Consider the following 19,522-nt stretch of genomic DNA (forward strand, 5'->3'; position numbering starts at 1 on the left):
AATCCAATAACGTTGACAGTACACTCTGTGAAAATGCAGTTCTTGGACAAGCTTTGATGGCTTTCAGCTTAGTCAGCAGCGCACAGTTCAGAAACTTGCTGGAGGCGGCAAGAGAGACAATGGACGAACACCTAAAATACTCCCACCTACCCACACTAAATGTGCACATGCGCGCACACACACACACACACAGCAATTAAGAAGGCAGAACACATGTGTAAGAGTTTCAACTTCCAGCTGCCATTCAAACAAAGCTGCATGGACAACCGTATCCAAATATCTTTACATTAGATGCACACGCACGGCATGCATTAGAGAGAGAGAGAAAGACACACTTCTCGAACACACACACACACACACACACACACACACACACACACACAGGGTCCGTGTGACTTTATATTCTGCATGCAAATGACTGGCACACACATACAGACATGCGCACATATGGCTATTTACACAGCTTTTCCTCGACACACACACACACACACACATGGAAATGCCTCGTGTACGGTTGTCTGCATGGCTTTACATCACACACACACACACACACACACACACGCCTGACATATGGTTGTCTTCCAGGCTTTATGTTGGACACGCGTCCACTGCTCACTGCCCAGTGCGTCTGTAGCGGGCGATACCGGTGATTAGAGGACGTGAGTTAAGTGTGAGGAAGGCGCGTGCGGATGGGAAGGCGCGTGCGGATGGGAGCGGCGGACGCATTAAAATCGCCGCCAAGGACACGGCCGGAGATAAGCAGCACATCAGGAGAGCCACATGCCTGGGGAGAACCAATCCCTAGCATTACCCATCTACAGACAGCAACTGCAGCACTAGCACACACACATGCATACATATCTCACACACACACACAGATGGATGCTAATATTTTTTCTCTCACACATACACCTGGATGGATGTTTGTGTCCACACCCCCCCCCCACACACACACACATCCCCAAACACACCCCCCCCCCCCACACACACACACACACACCCCCCCCCTATCCCCCCCCCTACACACACACACACACAGAGAAATAGGCAAATACTCAAATAGTCATAGAAGCAAATACACAACGTACACACGCATGCCCACACATGTGCGCACGCACACGCACGCACACACACACACACGCACGCGTGCACACACACACGCTTATAGAAATAGGCAAATACTCAAATAGTCATAGAAGCAAATACACGACGTACACACGCATGCCCACACATGTGCGCACGCACGCACACACACATACACACACACACACACACGCACGCGTGCACACACACACATACGCACACATCAAAAGAATCCAGTGATGCAGAGGCGCGTTGGTGTGCTTTCAAAGATTGGGGTCAAGTTCATGCATTAGTGATCTGTGTGGGGAAGTGGAGTGGAGGCAGACTCTACTGTATGTTTTAATTCATCAATGCCCCCTCTCCTCTCCTCTTCTCTTCTCTTCCCTCTCTCTCTCTCTCTCTTTCTCTCTCTCTCGCTCTAGTCACAGGGGTATCCATCTCTTCAAACGCCCCACCGCTGATGGGGACTTCATCTATCCAACACTCGCTTCATCTGCATTTTCTTCCAACTTGGGGGATTCTGGCTCGTTTTAAAGCGGGAGTTTGTTCAAGGGCCACTCCACTCCACTCGGGGTGAACAAGAGGTTGGACGTTTGAAAACGAGAGAGCTGGGGGAATGTCGGGGAATGTCGGGGAACTCTCGGCACACAAAAGGCTCAAGGCCTCCACCGAGTCTCTTCACAGAGTTTCAGAAAAGGAAGAAAAGCCACCTGATTTCTCTGCTCCCCTGCTTGTTCTAGACAGGACACGCCGAGCTAGACTTGCTGCTTTCAACAAACCTGTGGCGCTCCAAGGCACCACGGTTCTCCGACGACAGACCAATCATATGCTTAAACTTCATCTAATTACCTACCGGGGAGTGACCCCAGGAATGTCACTGTTTCTACAATAACAGCCGAGACCTTTCCAAACTGTCGCCACGGCACTCGGCGAGAGAGAGAGCGCCGAGCGCAAGGTCGTTCTGGTCGTTCGTTTTGTGAGCTGGGTCGCGCGCGCGCTGCCCTCCCGTTACTTACGTGCACAGTTTCCATGTGCCGCATATCAACGAGGTTTTGTTTGGCTCTCTTCGTGTGCCATCTCTCCGCCGCCGTAATTACACGGCTGCTTCCAATCACGCTGACAGCGGGAGCCTGGCGCTTCCCCAGGCCTGGTTTGTGTCATAATTACGCCGGGCCGCCGCGAGGCCAATCAAACGCGGATCACCGGGATCACGGAAAATCATTCCGCACCTGACTTTTACAGTCATAGAAATGCGCTCCGTGTCCTGATAATATGGTTCTTTATGTGGCTCTTGTATGAAAACAAGATATTAAAATGGCGAGGGGAAAAAAAGCGCCGCTCCCAGTCTTGGGCAGAACAATAGGCTGCCTGAGACGGAGATGAGAGTCCCTTATGCAAGTTCTAATCACAAGTTTATCTCCAATCCCCCGTTGCTATGGGGCAGATGGGTGTCATGGGAACCAAATTAGAGCTCCTGTTCCACCTGAACACAGACATATGCAGGAACAGAGCGCGCTCAGTGGGGGCGCAGGGTCTTTTAATCCAACCACCGCAGACCAATAGATAGGCGGGGGAGCGTGCCCTCATTGAGGCCCCCCCCGACCTGAAAGAGTGAGGAAGTCAGCCTTCAGTAGACATTAGTGAGGAGCAGGCAGGTTAAAGAGAGAAGGCAGGGGCACTCTTTTACCCCATGCTGCTAACTAGATGGGGGAAAGATCTTTACAAGAGCCGCTGATCTGACAGCCAAGTCAAGGCTGCTGCCTCAAAAGGAGAGAAAAAAAAGGAAAAGGTTACGAAAAACAGATCACGTGCGTCTTGTGAGTTAATGCTAATAAGTAACTCGTTAGCAAAATCCTGCCGGCGTCTTCGTTTGCTGATGTTCTTTCAATTAGGGGCAAGGAAAACAGAGAGAGAAATAAACAGGAGTGGCGCCTGGTAAAGCGGGAGGATCAAAGGCAGAACTGCAGCAAAGAGAGAGAGAGAGAGAGAGAGAGAGAGAGAGAGAGAGAGAGAGAGAGAGAGAGAGAGAGAGAGAGAGAGAGCGAGGCAGAGAGAGAGAGAAATGTCATTGGGGAATGTGCCGAGTGAACTGACTACTGCAATTTACTACTCGCTGTGCTGTTGCCATGGAGGGTTGGGAGTGGGGGGGCAAATGGGCGGGGGCAGGGGGGTCAATGTGCTCCTTGATACCCCCAGCCAAGAAAGCCAACCAACGGTCCAACAGCTTCCCTTCCCACCCCACAAAATGCCCCAGTGCACTGTGGGGGAAGAGCCTTGGCTGAGTGGTGGCCCACATATCTACCCTGGCTCGCTCCTTCCTCCATCAGCACATGCACAGGACTGGTATAGCCCAGACCCTCCAAGCCACTGGAGCTGTGCTTCCCAGCAACACGCGCAGCACACAGGAAGAGCTCACAGCAAACACACTCGCCTCAATCCCTGAATATTAACCAGACTGCACACACAGCCAGAGAATATGTATAACTGGGGTGGCGGCTGAGGGGGGGGGGGGGGGGGGACGACTTTTTTTCTTTTTAAATGAATCATGAAGTCCTATTGGCTGATGCAAATCAGTCATGCTTGGGCTACAGTTGATCATTAATAAAGACCAGCGCAAGTTTGAAAAAAGACAGAGAGAGAGAGAGAATAACCCAAGCCGTCAAGCGACCATGGGCGGAGGGGGAAGACAATGGGGCTGGCCAGGAGGTGGAGGGTTAATGGGGGAATCCTCCTGTTGTCCGGGGACAGCTGCTCCCTGGGAGCGGGATGGTCTCCACATTAACATGGGACCTCCATATATCACGGGGAGGTCAGGAGGGAGATCTCCACCAGCCTCAGAGCAGAGCAGAGCGGACTGGCTCTTGGACTGAAGCATAAGAAAGCAAACAAACACCTACAATACTGATTTCTGTAGGCATATCGATAATAAAGAAGAGGAGGAGAGGAGGAGGAGGAGGAGGAGGGGTGCTGTATAATCTATCTGGATGGTGAGCAGAAGAAAAAAAATCATGAAATTTGTTCTGCATCACAATAAGTCGTCGATTAAATGATGCAGAAAGAGCTTATTCTAGAATACAGCTGTAGCAAAAGGGATTAAGGGTTTCTTTTAGCAACTGTACAAGTGTGAGTCTCTCTGTGTGTGTGTCTCTCTCTCTCTGAGTGTGTGTGGTGAGTGTGTGTGTGTGTGTGTGTGTGTGTCTGTGATTGTGATTGTGAGAGTATAAAAGTAAAGAGGGAACACAGTAATACAGAAGAGAAGGGATGGGAGACTCGCATTTAATGAAGCAACACATAAATCCCTTTAACCTCTTCAGACCAGAAAAATCAATCACTCTTATGATAAAATATTGGTTCATGCTATGGTAATAGATTTAGAAGGTCTCTGTCCCCCAAGCCTCAAGATAATCATCTCATGAAGGAGAATGGCTCTTCTAAACAACACCCCGAAGAAAGATCAGGAGTTTTAAAAAAACACAAGGTCATCCAGGAACTGAGTGACTGGGTGATTGGAACAACCATTAGCACACATTTTTGGCTACTGATCGTATGCCCAACGCAGTGGAGGGAAAAAAAAACATTCCAGAAATATTTCTCCATTATGAAGCGACACAGGGCCAGCGAGGTGGATTTAAGCAGGGGTCTCGCAATCGATGGGGGCATTTGCATGTTAAAAGCAAGCTGTTCCGTCAGCACCAGTGAAGTGGCGAGGGGGAGATTAGTCGCTGCGGAGGACCGAGCGTGACCGAGCGCCAGTTTCCAACCAGAGTGCCCGCTCACCGCTCTCTCTCTCCTCAAGGTCACGTTCGGAAACGGCAGCGAGTGGGGCGCGCTCCACTTTGAACGGCGTTATTTGCAGCCGTTCCCCAGCCACATCATTATTTCAAATCAAATCAATGCCTCGACTTCAAACGCGAGTCGGAAAAGCTCTGCGACACACCACTGAAGAGAAAAGAGGAAAAAAAACGCCCCCAATTAAGCCGGGACTAATGAGGGCAAACTCTGAAAAACATAAACACAAACAAATTTCCGCAAACAAATAAACAAATAATGCCACTAATGCCCTTTCCATTTAGACTAATCCCGAAAAGCGGCAAGAGCAGATTTGGTTTGAATTCCTGGTACATTTCGCGTGTGTAGAGAAATGCCCTTTGTGCTCACTCCATTTGCCGGGAACAGCTGAATAAGTAAAATGATAGGTTTTCTTACAACGCCACCAAACCATAACAAAACCCACTTGTTCTGGCCCAGCTCCAAGAGGGGCCATCTGGCTAGTTAGCTGTACTGCCTCCAGTCCTCTTACTAGTAGCTACTAACACTGACTTAAACCAAACCAAAACATTATTAACATCACAAAACAACACTAACAGCATGTTTACAATAATTCATAAGCTGGTAACACGGTTCACTGGGCATGAACAATAGGATATCCAATGATCTTGTCAGTTTGAATTGATCCTATATTAGGGCGACACAGCTCACCGCAGCAGTGAACAGATATTAACAGATATTAAGTGGAGTTCATATATAACATGGCAATAACTAACTTCAAACGTTAAATATTATCCTGCTTTTCTTTATCAAACATCGCACAGAATACCACATGAAAGAGAAAACTAGGTCAAAGAGAATAAGCGAACAGGGAACTTTTTGATGAAGTGTGGGGGAGAAAAGAAAAAAACAACGCTGGTTACACTGAAGTTGCCAAGACCTTCAGGAGAAGGACCATGGTGTGTTTTAATCCTCTGGCGTTTTGCCCCCATGCACAGGCGGTTTCCCTGGCCAAAGTTTTTTTTTTTTTTCTGGAGAGGTGCGGAAACAGTTTCAGCGTGAAGAACAAAGAGTGGAGCGGCTCGAATCCAGCCAGGCCTAGCCAACACTCAGCAGCTCATTGTCTGGGGTGTGTGTGTGTGTGTGTGTGTGTGGGGGGGGGGGGGGGTGTCACAGTGTGATAGGACTGGCAGATATGCCTAAACCGACACTGGCTTGAACCCTTCCAATGGGCAGCCCCTAATCCTCTGTCCCGGTCCCGTTCCAAACATTCAGATGATGTCATCCCAAAATGCCCCTCCGGCTCATCCGGACAGGAGCGCAGCGCAGCGCGGCGCAGCGCGGCGCAGCAGAGGCGAGGCCGACCGGCCGGCTCACAAAGGAGACGCTGCTATTGTGAGATGAGCCAACGGCAGGAAATCGGATACCAACACCCCCCACCCCACACACACACACACACACACACTTAACCCTACTCACTTGCTACACCCTTTACCCAGTCCATCCTAAATCCGCCAAGAGTACACACACACACACACACACACACACACACAAACATGCCTCCGACATGCTATCCTCCCAAATGAGATTACACTCATGAGATCACAAATTAGCGCGGCCATAATAAGCTCTTATACGTCATCAGAATGGCTGCTATTTATGAACAAAGCAACAGGGACAGTCACGTACAACTGCTCCTATGTATTCTGAATAACATACAATGTTAAAATTCCCCACCAGAGACACAATTATTCTCCTTGATTATAAAAAACATTTGATACAGTTAACGGTCATTTCCAGACAACCACACCCAGGAGTATGGATGGATGGAGGCCCCCGTATTAAGGCTAACTCTTCCTGGTTACTTGAGGGCCCCAGCCGTGTCAAAAGGTCACTCCATGATAGAGGATTAGCCGCTGAGCTCCGGGGTCATGGTACTGGGCTGCAGTCCGAGATGGGGGCCAGTTGGCCTTAAAAATTGGCGTCCCTGCCAACACTCTAAGAACTTATGGGCCACCCCTCCCCTTGACCCCCCCTCCCCACCCCCCCACTCCTCTGTCTTTAGGTCCACAAAGGGACCCTCCCCCATGGTCCCCACCCACCAGGAATTTCTCAAGCATTGCTGGGGTCACTATGACAACCGCTTGCTTAACAAAGCATTTCTCTTGGCCATTCTTCCCTTTGAGCGAATAGAGAGAGAGAGACAGGGAGAGAGAGACAGAGAGAGAAAGAGAGAGAGAGAGAGAGAGAAGGAGAGAGAGAGAGAGAGAGAGAGAGAGAGAGAGAGAGAGAGAGAGAGCTCAACAGTCATAGGAGAAAAAGAAAAGAGGTGGCTGAGGGGTGGACTTGAAAGAAAAGGGAAAGGGAGAGAAGACAGGAGGGAGGAAGGGAGGAATGGACGGTGAAAGAGTTGAGCATTTCAGGCACGGGACGAATGCGGGAGAGCAAAGTGATGAAAAGAAAAGGTTGAACAGCGCAAAACAGAAGGAGCGAACACTACACAACAGAAGAGGAGCAGAGCGAAGAGCAGGTCGAGTCAATGGCACTGGAGCGACAGGTAGGACAGAGAAAGAAAGAGAGAGAGAGATAGTGATGGGGGGAAAGGCAGAACAACAAGAAAAAAATGGAACGATTCTTTTTTTCCAAGATTTCCATGAAGGCCTTTGACTAATGAGCTCATGAGAGGTGGAAGTGGGCCAGGGGGGGAAGTAGAGCACAGAGTTACACATCCAGCACCTCCCCTCCTCCTCCTCCTCCTCCTCCTCCTCCTCCTCCTCCACATACAACACATCCAGCACCTCCCCTCCTCCACCACCACACAACACATCCAGCACCTCCCCTCCTCCTCCACCACCACACAACACATCCAGCACCTCCCCTCCTCCTCCCTCACACAACACATCCAGCACCTCCATAGTACTGCACCTCAACTATTCAGAGACAGCCGGCCCAGCACAGGTGTCCTTCAGACCCTCTTGCACTTTAAGGCCACTGACCTCCAGCTCTTCATCCCAGCTCAGCCGCAGGACAACTCGGACACAGACTACGTGCGGCTCTTCATCCCAGCTCAGCCGCAGGACAACTCGGACACAGACTACGTGCGGCTCTTCATCCCAGCTCAGCCGCAGAACATCTCGGACACAGACTACGTGCGGCTCTTCATCCCATCTCAGCCGCAGGACAACTCGGACACAGACTACGTGCGGCTCTTCATCCCAGCTCAGCCGCAGGACAACTCGGACACAGACTACGTGCCGCTCTGCGCTCTCCCATCACATTGGTATGAGCTCCACCAGACCAAAAAAAAACAATGCAGCTGCTAACTCTGGGCTTTTTTATCTATTCGATACGGAGCTAATTGAGTGTGGCCAGAGGTGCGGAGCTAATGTTACAGGCGGGCGCGGGCGCGCGGGCGAGAGTGCGGGCACTGGTGCTGGAGTGGTGGCGAGGTGGGGCGGGGAAGGGAAGGGAACGCGAGGAACACTATCCCCCCTCGGAGCTCACATTCCTAATCTCCCATAATGACATTAGGGAGCGCCGGCCGGCGCTGGAGCTGGAGCTGCTGAACTCAGGGCAGGGGCAGGACAGGTTCTACATGGGGAGGGAACTGTGTGTGTGTGTGTGTGTGTGTGTGTGTGTGTGTGTGATGGCCCCTGACAGACAGACAGATGTCCCCTGACAGACAGACAGAGACAGAGACAGAGACGAAAACCCTCCTAGGTGAGGAAGAACAAACCCTACAGCTTGCAGCACAGTTTGTGTATAAGTATCACAAACTGAGAGAAAACACATATTGGACAAAGAGCAGATATCTTATCCTAGTCTCAATTTATCATTATTGTTTTTGTTTCATTTTCTTCTTAACTTTTTATTATTATTATTATTATTGAATCAACATTGTTTTGCTTATCTTTTTTTTTTTTAAGTATATTTTTTGGGCTTTTGTGCCTTTAATTTTGACAGGACAGTAGAGAGAGACAGGAAGCGAATGGGTGAGAGAGTCGGGGTGGGATCCGGAAAGGACCACGGGGCGGGAATCGAACCCGGGTCGCCGGCGTGCGGTGCAGGTGCCCCAGCCAGTTGCGCCACGGCTGGGGCCTTGTTTTGCTTATCTAATATATTTGTACATACTTTGACAACACAAGCACTCGTCATGTCAATAAAGCTTATTTGAATGTGAGAGAGAGAGAGAGAGAGAGAGAGAGAGAGAGAGAGAGAGAGAGAGAGAGAGAGAGACTAGACTAAGTTTCTTTCCAATGAAAACAGAATCCAAGAAGAGTAGCCTCCCAACCCATGCCACTCAGAGGGTAGAGACAGAGAGGCAAACAGAGGAGAGAGACTAAAGAGAGAACATGCCGCTCTCCCACGCAGAAGGCAGTTCAAAGCCACCGAGCGCCAGCGACTATGTGTACACAAGAAGGAAACAGTCCAGCATTCAAAACACTCATTTGAATATTTTACGTGCTCAGACACTGACTTGAGGCGGCTCGGTTTCGCATTCACACGGACTCGGCAAGCAAAACAATATGAGCCCACAACGTTGTTGCTATGTGAGAATGATTCATAGAGACACTACTTAAGGAACCCTTTCATTAAAGGTTGGGTACGGAATTAGCAAAACGGACGGCAGAGTTTGAACATATACAACCTCAAGTCCCGCCCTCCATGCACGAGCGACAATTCAAATGCGCAGCGCGAGAGCGAGCCAGGCTAAATGAAATGCCATCCTGGTGTCTACAGCGCTATGAGCTCTAGTCTCCATACAATCACTCACATCAACTTCCCCAATTACATTCTTTAGGCTATTCACCTCCAAAGGGTTGTAGTACATATGGTTCAGTAGCCATAGGTGTGTATATTTGAACAGAATCTGGTTTGTTCTTACCAGGGCGATTATCTCCTGAAATATCCGAGTTTAGTGCTGCCCCGTTGGTTCGCCTATTCCACCGTAGCTCCAAGCTGTTAAGTTTCGATTTCATGTTTACAGCACTCTTCGTGTCATGGTAAAATGTAATTTTTGCTACATAGCTTATTTATTGCGTGGGTGATTGAGTTTCCGTAGGTATCCGCTGCCTTAGTTAGTTTGTATAGAAATGAAGTGACACAACAAGAGGGGAACATGGCATGCAGCAGCAGGCAGTTGGTTTCGTTTCAGCACTGACTCGCGGTCACCAGCTTTCGAAAGGGTCGCGCGCGGTGGGGAGGGGGAGTAGGAAGAGGAGTAAGACGTTAGATTGACGATCGAGCTGTGAAATGATGGTATGGGGTGAGGAATTCTATTGGCTGGAGTTTTTCGAGCCCTGCCCGTTCCGCAGATGATTGACGTGTTTAATTTCCATTTCAGTGCTTCCAACTTAGTGGCTATAAGTGGGTTAGGAATAGGATTTCAAGTGATTTTGCAAAAATGGCCAAAAAAGCTCATTCCATACCCTACCTTTAAGGACCAGAGGACTCAATCAAGAACCCACCAAGAACCTAACTCTACATCACAGTATCACTGAAAGTCACAGTGCCCAGTATAGGGAGGTCTATGACAGCATCAGACATCAACCTTTGTAGAGCAGAGGTCAAAAGGTCAGCATTAGCCATGATGAGGGGTTTGATGAGTAGTACCTTCTGGAGTTCCCCTGTATAAGCTCAGACCTGCCAGACACAGGGAAGGGATGTGTTCCACTCTGTACCGGTAAAGCATGGAAAGGGAGAGAGAGAGAGCCAGAGAGAGAGAGAGAGAGAGAGAGAGAGAGAGAGAGAGAGAGAGCCAGAGAGAGAGAGATACAGAGAGCCAGAGAGAGAGAGAGAGAGACACAGAGAGAGCCAGAGAGAGAGAGAGAGAGCCAGAGAGAGAGAGAGAGAGAGAGAGAGAGAGAGAGAGCCAGAGGCAACTCAGACCACCTATGTGGAGAGAGAGCTGACGCACCGTGAGAGCTTTGGTTTGTGCTGTGTGTGACCTACAGGCACACACCCAGTCAGAGCAAATACAAAAACACACCAGCACACACACATACACACACTCTTTTGCCAGACCCCCTCTATTAAAAAAACAGTTTATAGAGGGAGGAACTGGCTGAAAAATCAAAAGGCACCTTGACATTTTTACAGTCACAGACTGAAACACGCACGCACACACGCACACACACACACACACACACACTCACACACAGAGCGTAAAGCTTCACCCATTCACATAGCCTCTGCTTGAGGCATTCAGCCCTGCCCGCCTAGCCTCGTAACTTCACCTTCACTGGAGGTTGCTGGGCACTCGCCGAGGAGAAACAGCACTCGCGGAGAACTTAACCAGCAGACGCCGTGTGAACCAAGCGCCAAATCTCTTCATCAGCTGCCTTTACAACCGTAATCTAGGTCTGAGAACCACACTGGGGACCCACGGTTCTCCATGAGCAACGATACTAAGAGTGAGCATTCTTAATCCAGCATATTAAGAGGGGGGGGGGGGGGGGGGCGCGGGGGTGTCTCTAGCAGCCCTGAGCTCCCCTAGGCGCCGTGCCATTTAATCTGGCTCCCTAATTGAGTGGAGAGTGGATTAATCTAACGTCTAATGGCCGCCAGCGTGAGCCTAGACGGAAACAGGAGCAGCGTTTTTGGAGACAGGAGTGGCGGGGTGTTGCGGACGGCGGGCCTCTGTTTTGACAGGTCTGGACCAAAAGGGGGGCTTCCCAGGACAAACAACCAACAGGAAGGCTGGAGGAGGGATTAAACCCCATTTGCACTGGAGCTGAACCAGACAAGTGAACAGACCAACCAGTGTAACAGTTATAGAGCGCCCACCAGGATTTTTTTTTCTAATCTGCATTCATGTGCACACACTAAAATGAATATGTGTATTCACTGGTTAATATTTATCTGCAAAAATCGCTGACGTTGTGCGTTTTCAGGAGAAGCACATTTAGGAAAAATCTGAAATGCAAAATTCTTAAAGTGTTTCATTGAACCCAGCATCTAGAGAGGGGGTGATTTAACATGGGCTCACACCATACAGAGATCTTTTCTTCCAATTGCCCATTCTGCCACTCAATCCATCCCATATACAGCACAGAGTCCCACCTCACCGCACACATCCCCGTCATGGCACACACAACAAAGGCCGCTGTTGCATTGTGAGTCGACTATGTGATGTGAGCAAGGGGGTGTTATATAACAGAACAGAAAAGAGCAGTCAGGTGAGAAGAAGCATCTGGGGCAGCAATCTGGGTGGGGGTGGGGGGTGGGGGGGGTGGCGGGGCTTCAAGCATGAGTTGGAACATGAAAAACATCTACACACTACAGCACGTACACAACTGTTAGTTCAGCTCCGCTGACTGACTCTACCGCCCGCTCCACTCCCAGCAGCACGTGTGTTTTAACTCGTGTGTGTGTGTGTATTCATTTTGTGATACAGAACACCCCCCTCCACACACACACACACACACCTCTTAGCTACTCTATTCATATCTCTCTCTCTCTCTCTTTTGTAGTCTCTCTTCGTCTTTTAACACCTTTCTCCATCCCCCACTTCCAGCTCCTATCTTTCTTAATCCCTTCTTTCTTATTTCCCCATCTCACCTATTTATACCTCCCTCATTTTTCTTTCTCCCCCCCTCTCTTCTATGTGTCTCATTTTTCTCTCTCGCTCTCACCCTTTCTCCCTCTCTCCCTCTCTCTCTCTCTCTCTCTTTCTCTCTGACACACACAGCTCAGCAGGTGCAGAATCATGCTCTGAAGAGTCCGGCCTTCTAATTGGTCTGGACTGACCCACAGCTGTTCCCCTCCTGTCCTTCCCCATAACCCCCCCCATCACACACACACACACACACACACACACACACACACACTCACACTCACACTCACAACCACCCCCAACCCATCCCAGGATTCAGCAGAAGCCCCCCAAGCCATGGAGATCGATCTGGCAGCTTTGTGTCTGCTCCAAGACGAGGACAGCCCCTCTCATCTGTCACCAGGGGACCCTCTTCCTTCTTAAAGAGGCTCATGGGACACCTGACCATAAACCACAACAAAGAAATACAAGGTGTTGCCATGGCACACCGCCAAGGCGATGATCCTGCAGAGGTAATGAACCCCATGACGACGATGGTGGGGAGGGGTGTATGGTACAAAATAATCAGCATTACCATTATGATTATGCCCCACTCCCATTATGTTCACTTGTCAGTAAGACCTCCAACTCTAATCATTAAACCAACAATGATATTCTACAGAGATGAACAATGAAGCCTCTCTCCTTCTGCTCTTAAGATCAGCTGTTAAAGCTCCTGACATAGAGGTAAAGTGTAGATGAGGCTGCTGCACGGGCCTGTGAGTGTTCAAGGTCACAGATGAGGACAGCCTCATAAGACTCCGTGACTCATAATAACATAGGCAGACACAAGCAGACACTGTCGCTCTACCAGTTCAGTCACATTTTTCTGTAACGAATCAAATCTGTAATTTGCCAACGTCTACCGAGAATCTATTGGCTGCTCAAATCTAATAAAATGACAAGAGTGCACAGAACAATTGAATTCCCCCCAAATGTGTTGGCTCTCTTTAGACAGCAACATCAGGTCTGATATAAAAAAAACATTAGTGTCCATGTTTGGGGTTATATTTGGGCTAAACTGATTTTGTGTGATAGATGAGAAGGACAATTAACTTATCTGAAAAGTGTCAGTGAGGTGAACACAGTGTTAAAAGCTCAATCTGACACTGCTCTCAGGACTATTGATTTCACAATTCATCCATTTCCAGGCTGTCTTCCTGGAACACACATCTACAGTGTTTACACATTTACCAATAACATAAGGGGGGAAAAAATCTAAAACCAAACATCCAGGCTATCCAGGTAAACATAATTTCACCTGAAGTGACCAGTGCTCTTTGCTGTTGTGCCAAAGGGTTAAAGAAAACATTGCATGAGCGTGATTCTGTTTGACAGGAAAAAACAACCCTGACTAGCATCTCCCAAAGGTCCCGGGCCATCCTGCAACATGCATCACAACCGCACAAACTGCCATTTAAATTCATGACGGCACATTGATCACAATCAAGTCACAGTGGCACCATGCACGGCCTAACAAGATGACAAATGACAAGGAGCGACAGGGAGGGCAGCGCTCCCCGCCAACCCAAACGCAACATTTCCCCAACCAACATCTTCATAAATCTGTCCACCTCTGCGAGCGGACTGGGAGCCTTGGCGCCACTGCAGAATGCTAAAAAGGCCAGAGTAGGGATGACTAATCCCACGTATTAACCACACCGTTGCACCTACTGAGCGAGCAAATATCAGCCTCATTCTTTGAATGTTAATTATTCCTCTTCGTGTTTAATATAGAAGCTCGGAGCACTGCCGGGCAGAGCGTGTGGAGCGGCTCCTACATTAAACATTTCATGAGGACCTCTTCAAAGCCACAGCAATCCGTGAGTGTACTGCCGTATAGAAACCTGGCTCTAATCTCAAAAGCAGCTCACAAAGCAGGTGACTCTTGTTCGGATCAGATTTGGGCCCAGAGCTGGTGTGGTGCTGTTCTGTGGTTCCACATCAGATCCGGGCCAGATCTTTTCCACAGGCACCTTAGATTTGAAGGATTAAAAAATGAGGCCTTGACTTATGACCTTAGGAGTTATAGTTCACAATAGTTCAAAGAATTCTCACTTGGAAGTTTCAGATTGCACTGAACCTGAAGGTGATCTCTCAAAATCAACATTGTAGTACATAGTACACAAAACTTTCAAAACATATCCAACTTCTACTAAATACGGTTCAGTGTTGAAAGTTAAGTTTGTCAGGGAGATCACTTTTTAATATAATCTTAAAACCATGAATGAGGTCTAAGAAGATTTTTGAACAGAAAAGCCATTCACTCACCTGAGACGGCAATCTTCATGGAAGCCTCCAGGGGTCTGTTGTTGTCCAGGTCACGGCTCAGGCGAATCTCCCCGGTGCTCTGGTTGAGCAGGACCAGGTTCAACTCATTTCCAGCCTCAAAGCTGTAATGCAGCTGGTCCGACACATCCGGGTCGAAAGCCGGGATCCGGCCAATCACTCCTGTGGGGAAGCTGTTGGACTTGTCGGTCACATAGTTGTTGAAGATGATCTGGAAGTTTTTCAGGACGGGGACGTTGTCGTTCTTGTCGACGAGCTTGATGTGGACCGTGGCTCGGCTCACCAGTGGGGCAGAGGTGGCCTGGACCACGATCACGTACTCGGAGCGGATCTCGTAGTCCAGGTCCATCAGCGCAGTGAGTTCTCCAGAGAAGATGTCCAGCTGGAACACCTCAGGGATGTTACCCTCCACAATCTGGTACATGATCTGAGCGTTGCTCCCCTCGTCGGGGTCAGAGGCCGAGATGTGGGCAACCACCAGCCCAATGGGGCTGTTCTCTTCCACCAAGATGTCAAACTCGTCCTTCTCAAACACGGGAGGGTTATCGTTCACGTCCAGAATTGTCACCTGGATGTCCACGGGTGTTTTGAGAGCGGGCACTCCTTTATCCACCGCGTACGCCTGCAGGTTGTAAATCGGCATGTTTTCACGGTCAAGGCGTCGCAGCGTGCGGACAATACCAGAGGTGGACTCGATGATGAAGTCACCATCGCCATCTTCACCGCCTTGGAAGGTGTAGAACACGCGTCCGTTCAGCCCAGAGTCGCGGTCCGTGGCGGACACCTGGACCACGCTGGTGAACACCGGCACGTCCTCCATCACCGAGCCCGTGTAGCGATCTCGGATGAAGCGCGGGGAGTTATCGTTTACGTCGCTCACTAAGATCTCCAAGTAGGTCGTGTCGGACTTCTGTGGGATGCCATTGTCCCGGGCCGTGATGGCCAACGTGTAGGACAACTGGTCTTCATAGTCCATCTCCATTTGCGTTGTGACTGCTCCTGTGTCGGGGTCGATGTTGAATTGTGGGATGCTGTCGTCCATGAAGTAAGTGATACGTGCGTTCTCCCCAGTGTCCTCGTCTGTGGCGCTTATCACCACCACGGTGGTCCCAACAGGTCGGTCCTCGTTGATGTTCACGGTGTAGTGGGAGCTCTGAAACACCGGTCGGTGCGTGTTGGCGTCGGTCACGTTGATGTAGACCTTGGCGGTGTCGAACCGTGTGCCGTCCGAGGCCGTGACGCTTAGCACGTACTGCCGCTCGAGCTTGTAGTCCAGCGGCAGAGCCAGCGTGATGAGACCGCCGCCGCTCTGGCTCGTGATGGAGAAGCGGTTGCGCGTGTTGCCGCTGGAGATCTGGTAGGTCACCACGCTGTTGATGTCCTGGTCCACGGCCGACACGGTCACCACGCTGGTCCCCACGGCGGCGTCCTCGTTCAGGCGCATGTAGTAGGCCTTCTGCGTGAACTCTGGATTGTTGTCGTTCACGTCGAGAATGGTCATGCTGATGCTGGCCGAGGAGGACATGATGGGCGTCCCATGGTCACGTGCCTCGACGCCGAAGTTGTAGAAGTCCACGCTCTCTCGGTCGAGCTCGGCCGCCACCACAATCCAGCCCGTGCTGTTGTTGATGATGAAGGGGAAGTTAGGGGTGGTCTCCACCAGACGGTAATCCAGGCGCGAGTTGTCTCCAGAGTCGGCGTCCACTGCCTGGATGTGGATGACCGAGTAGCCCACCGGAACATTCTCCAGCACGGTGGCCTGGAAGGGGGTGCTCACGAAAATGGGTGCGTTGTCGTTGACGTCGAGCACCTGCACCGTGACCAGACCGCTGATGTTGGAGAGCGGGGGGCGACCGCCGTCCTGCGCGCGGATGCGGAGTGTGTACTCCTTGTTGGCCTCGTAGTCCAGCTGGCTCACGAGGTCCATCTTGCCACTCTGGGCGTCGATGTAGAACTGGCCTCGCGTGTTGCCGCTCATGATGCTGAAGTGGACCACCGCGTTGCTGCCCTTGTCCTGGTCCGTGGCAGTCACCTGGAGGATCTCGGTGTTGGGCGCCAGGTCTTCAGGCACCTGCACCACGTATCGCTTCTCGCTGAACTGAGGCGCATTGTCATTTTCGTCCTCCACCAAGATATGCACGGTCGCCGTAGCACTGCGCGGGCCTGGCTCCTGTCCTTGGTCATTGGCCTCTACCAGAAGCATGTAGGCGTCAACAGATTCGCGGTCCACAGGGCCCTTGGTGCGAATCACCCCTGAGCGTGAGTCGATCTCAAACACGGCATTGGTGCCATTGCTGTTGATCACATGGTAGAAGATGTTTCCGTTGACGGGTGCATCTCCATCAGTGGCACGCACAGTCAGCACCTCATAGCCAATCTCCAGGTTTTCACGCACACTCTCTTTGTAGTCCTGCTGTTCAAAGACGGGGTCGTGGTCATTCGTATCGCTCACCGTTATAGTCAGTGTGGCCATTGCTGTGCGCCTTGGTGTGCCATGGTCCACTGCAGTCACTCGAAACACATGTGTGTCCTTGGTCTCCCTGTCCAGTATCTCAACAGTGGAAACGATCCCATTGACAGGGTCAACAGCAAAAAGATTGTTGGAGCGGCTGTCGAACAGAGCCTCAATGAAGTAATCCAGCCTGCCTGCCTCCCCCTCATCGGGGTCCACAGCTTTCAAAACAATCACAGGAGTGCCAGCTGGCTTGTTTTCTGCCACTGACACCTGGTACATGGGTGGCTGAAACTGTGGGCTACTGTTGACATTCCGCTTCCTTCTGCTCACTATACCAGAGTCAGACCGGGCCGCTCTCTTCAGCAGCTTCTCCAGATAGCCTTGCTTGAAAGAGCCGCGACCCACACGCCAGTGCACCGAGATGTCATAGGCATTCTCATGCCTCCTTTTCACCGCGCTCTCGGCGGCGCCCTCGCCGTGTCTGATGCAGCGCAGGTCAAACTCCAACAAAGTTTCGTGTTTAAAGCACACAGCCCGTGAAACAATTAATTGCCCATCAGAAAGGTAAAAATCCGAACTCGCGGTAACATTGCAGCGCACACTGCTTGAGCTCAGAGAACCGGGCAACAGATCCCATACAGAGAAAAGATAAGTGTCAGCCTTGTAGCACTCGGGCTGATGGCTATTGACATTTAACAAACTTATTACATCAAGGTCCCATTTCGTTTTACGCTTGTGTTTGTTTAAACAGTTCCTGCCGTGAACATGCACATCATACTCAGTAGTTAGAAGGTGTCTAAAACCGGGGACGTGAGTCACACAGTCTGCGACAGTATACACAGAGAAAGGGTTTGAAAGGAACAAGTCACAATGCAAAGCACCCGAAACGGACACAATGCCCGCCGCCTCATCAGTTTCAATGAAGGGCTTTGTGAATTTCGGAGCTATTACCTGGTCCAAAGTACAAGCCCCACTCTGTTGCACACTTGAAATGACCGTCCCCGGTTCCGCATCCTCGTTGATGTGTACAATGTAGCCATTCGCCAGGGAGATTACTTTGGACAGCCCGAAAATAACAAACAACAAATCCCACTTTATGACGAACATATCGCTTCTCAGTTCTGTTCTTTGGGACTCCAGTCTATGAAATTGCGCCAGCCTTCCTTCAAACTTTCCGTCTCGTCGTTCCCTTTTGTTGCGGCGTATCCATGCTTCCACTACTCCACAGTAGCTAATCCAGTAGAATTGTGAGAAACCGCAGTCTCCTTGCCAGAGCCACACACATATACATACACACACACACACACACACTCCTCTACCACGCCGACACCTTCACTCCGTTGGCGTGAATGATTAAAATGGCTCCGACTAGTGCTGCGCCTTGAGGCTTCTCATTACCATAAACCTGTTCAAATAGTGAGAGGGGGGAGAGGGGGTGGGGTGGGAAGTAGCCTATGGATAACGACAGGAGACCATATTACAAGGGAAACTCAACTGTGACCAACTCCACTTGTTTTAGCAGTCTACCTTTACAAGGGGTCAATGGGCTATTTTTTCGTTGTTGTTTTTTTTTTTGGATAGTAGGAAAATATTTAGCCATGTCTTGTTTGTTCCAAAATCACTTGGCAATTAAATTACCATTGAGGTAGCTTAGTTTGCAGGTGAACTTAAATAGGCTAGTATGGTAATACATTGACCTTTTAATAATTTGGATTGATTCAATTTTTATAGACCATTTTATATTTGATTTAGTCCATTTCCATTTCCCCTGGTCAAGCAACCACATTACCCTAACCATATTAACCTCTGTACTCCAACACTTTAAAACCATCCACTCTTGGACGCCCGCATTCTCTGTGCTGTTGCTTTTCAGCTCCTCCTCATAAAAGTGGATGGAGACGGGGATCGTAAATCTTACTAGACATTCTTCATTTAAATATCACTAAAAGCAGCTAGGCCAGTAGATCCAGCGGACAGCCAACAATCCCGTCATTTAACAAAGAGGATTCATGCTGAGAGCATTTTCTACATCTTGAATGAGAAAAGACTTGGCTCCTCAGCAGGGTCAGCGGTGCAACTCAATGCAGATTAAAGACGACGCACATCGCACTGTTAAGTTTAAATATCAGATCATCTTCCAGTACTTTAAAGGGTGAAAATGAAATGTATTTTGTTCTAAACTGCTGCAAGTTAGATTATTCATAAGATTTTGTGACACTGTAGCCTAGTTTATTGCAGTAACAGTAGGCTAATAGACTCACTAAGCCTATCAGTACAAAAATAAAACATATTTTGCACACCAACTGCCTCAGATTGCATCAGTGTTTTTCAGC

General features: G+C 49.7%; 1 protein-coding gene across 1 annotated transcript in view; it reads right to left on the bottom strand.

Annotated features, from left to right (window-relative positions):
- The window catches only part of celsr2 (cadherin, EGF LAG seven-pass G-type receptor 2), a 76,478-nt gene extending 58,009 nt beyond the window's left edge, over positions 1-18,469 (bottom strand). Inside the window, exon 1 of the mRNA XM_062545465.1 lies at positions 14,717-18,469. Coding sequence (XP_062401449.1) covers positions 14,717-18,296 — 3,580 coding nt within the window. The 5' untranslated portion in view covers positions 18,297-18,469. The remainder of the gene's footprint in view (positions 1-14,716) is intronic.
- Between the last annotated feature and the right edge of the window lie 1,053 nt (positions 18,470-19,522).

The sequence above is a fragment of the Sardina pilchardus genome, chromosome 9, assembly GCF_963854185.1.
Source record: "Sardina pilchardus chromosome 9, fSarPil1.1, whole genome shotgun sequence".
NCBI classification, from domain to species: domain Eukaryota; kingdom Metazoa; phylum Chordata; class Actinopteri; order Clupeiformes; family Clupeidae; genus Sardina; species Sardina pilchardus.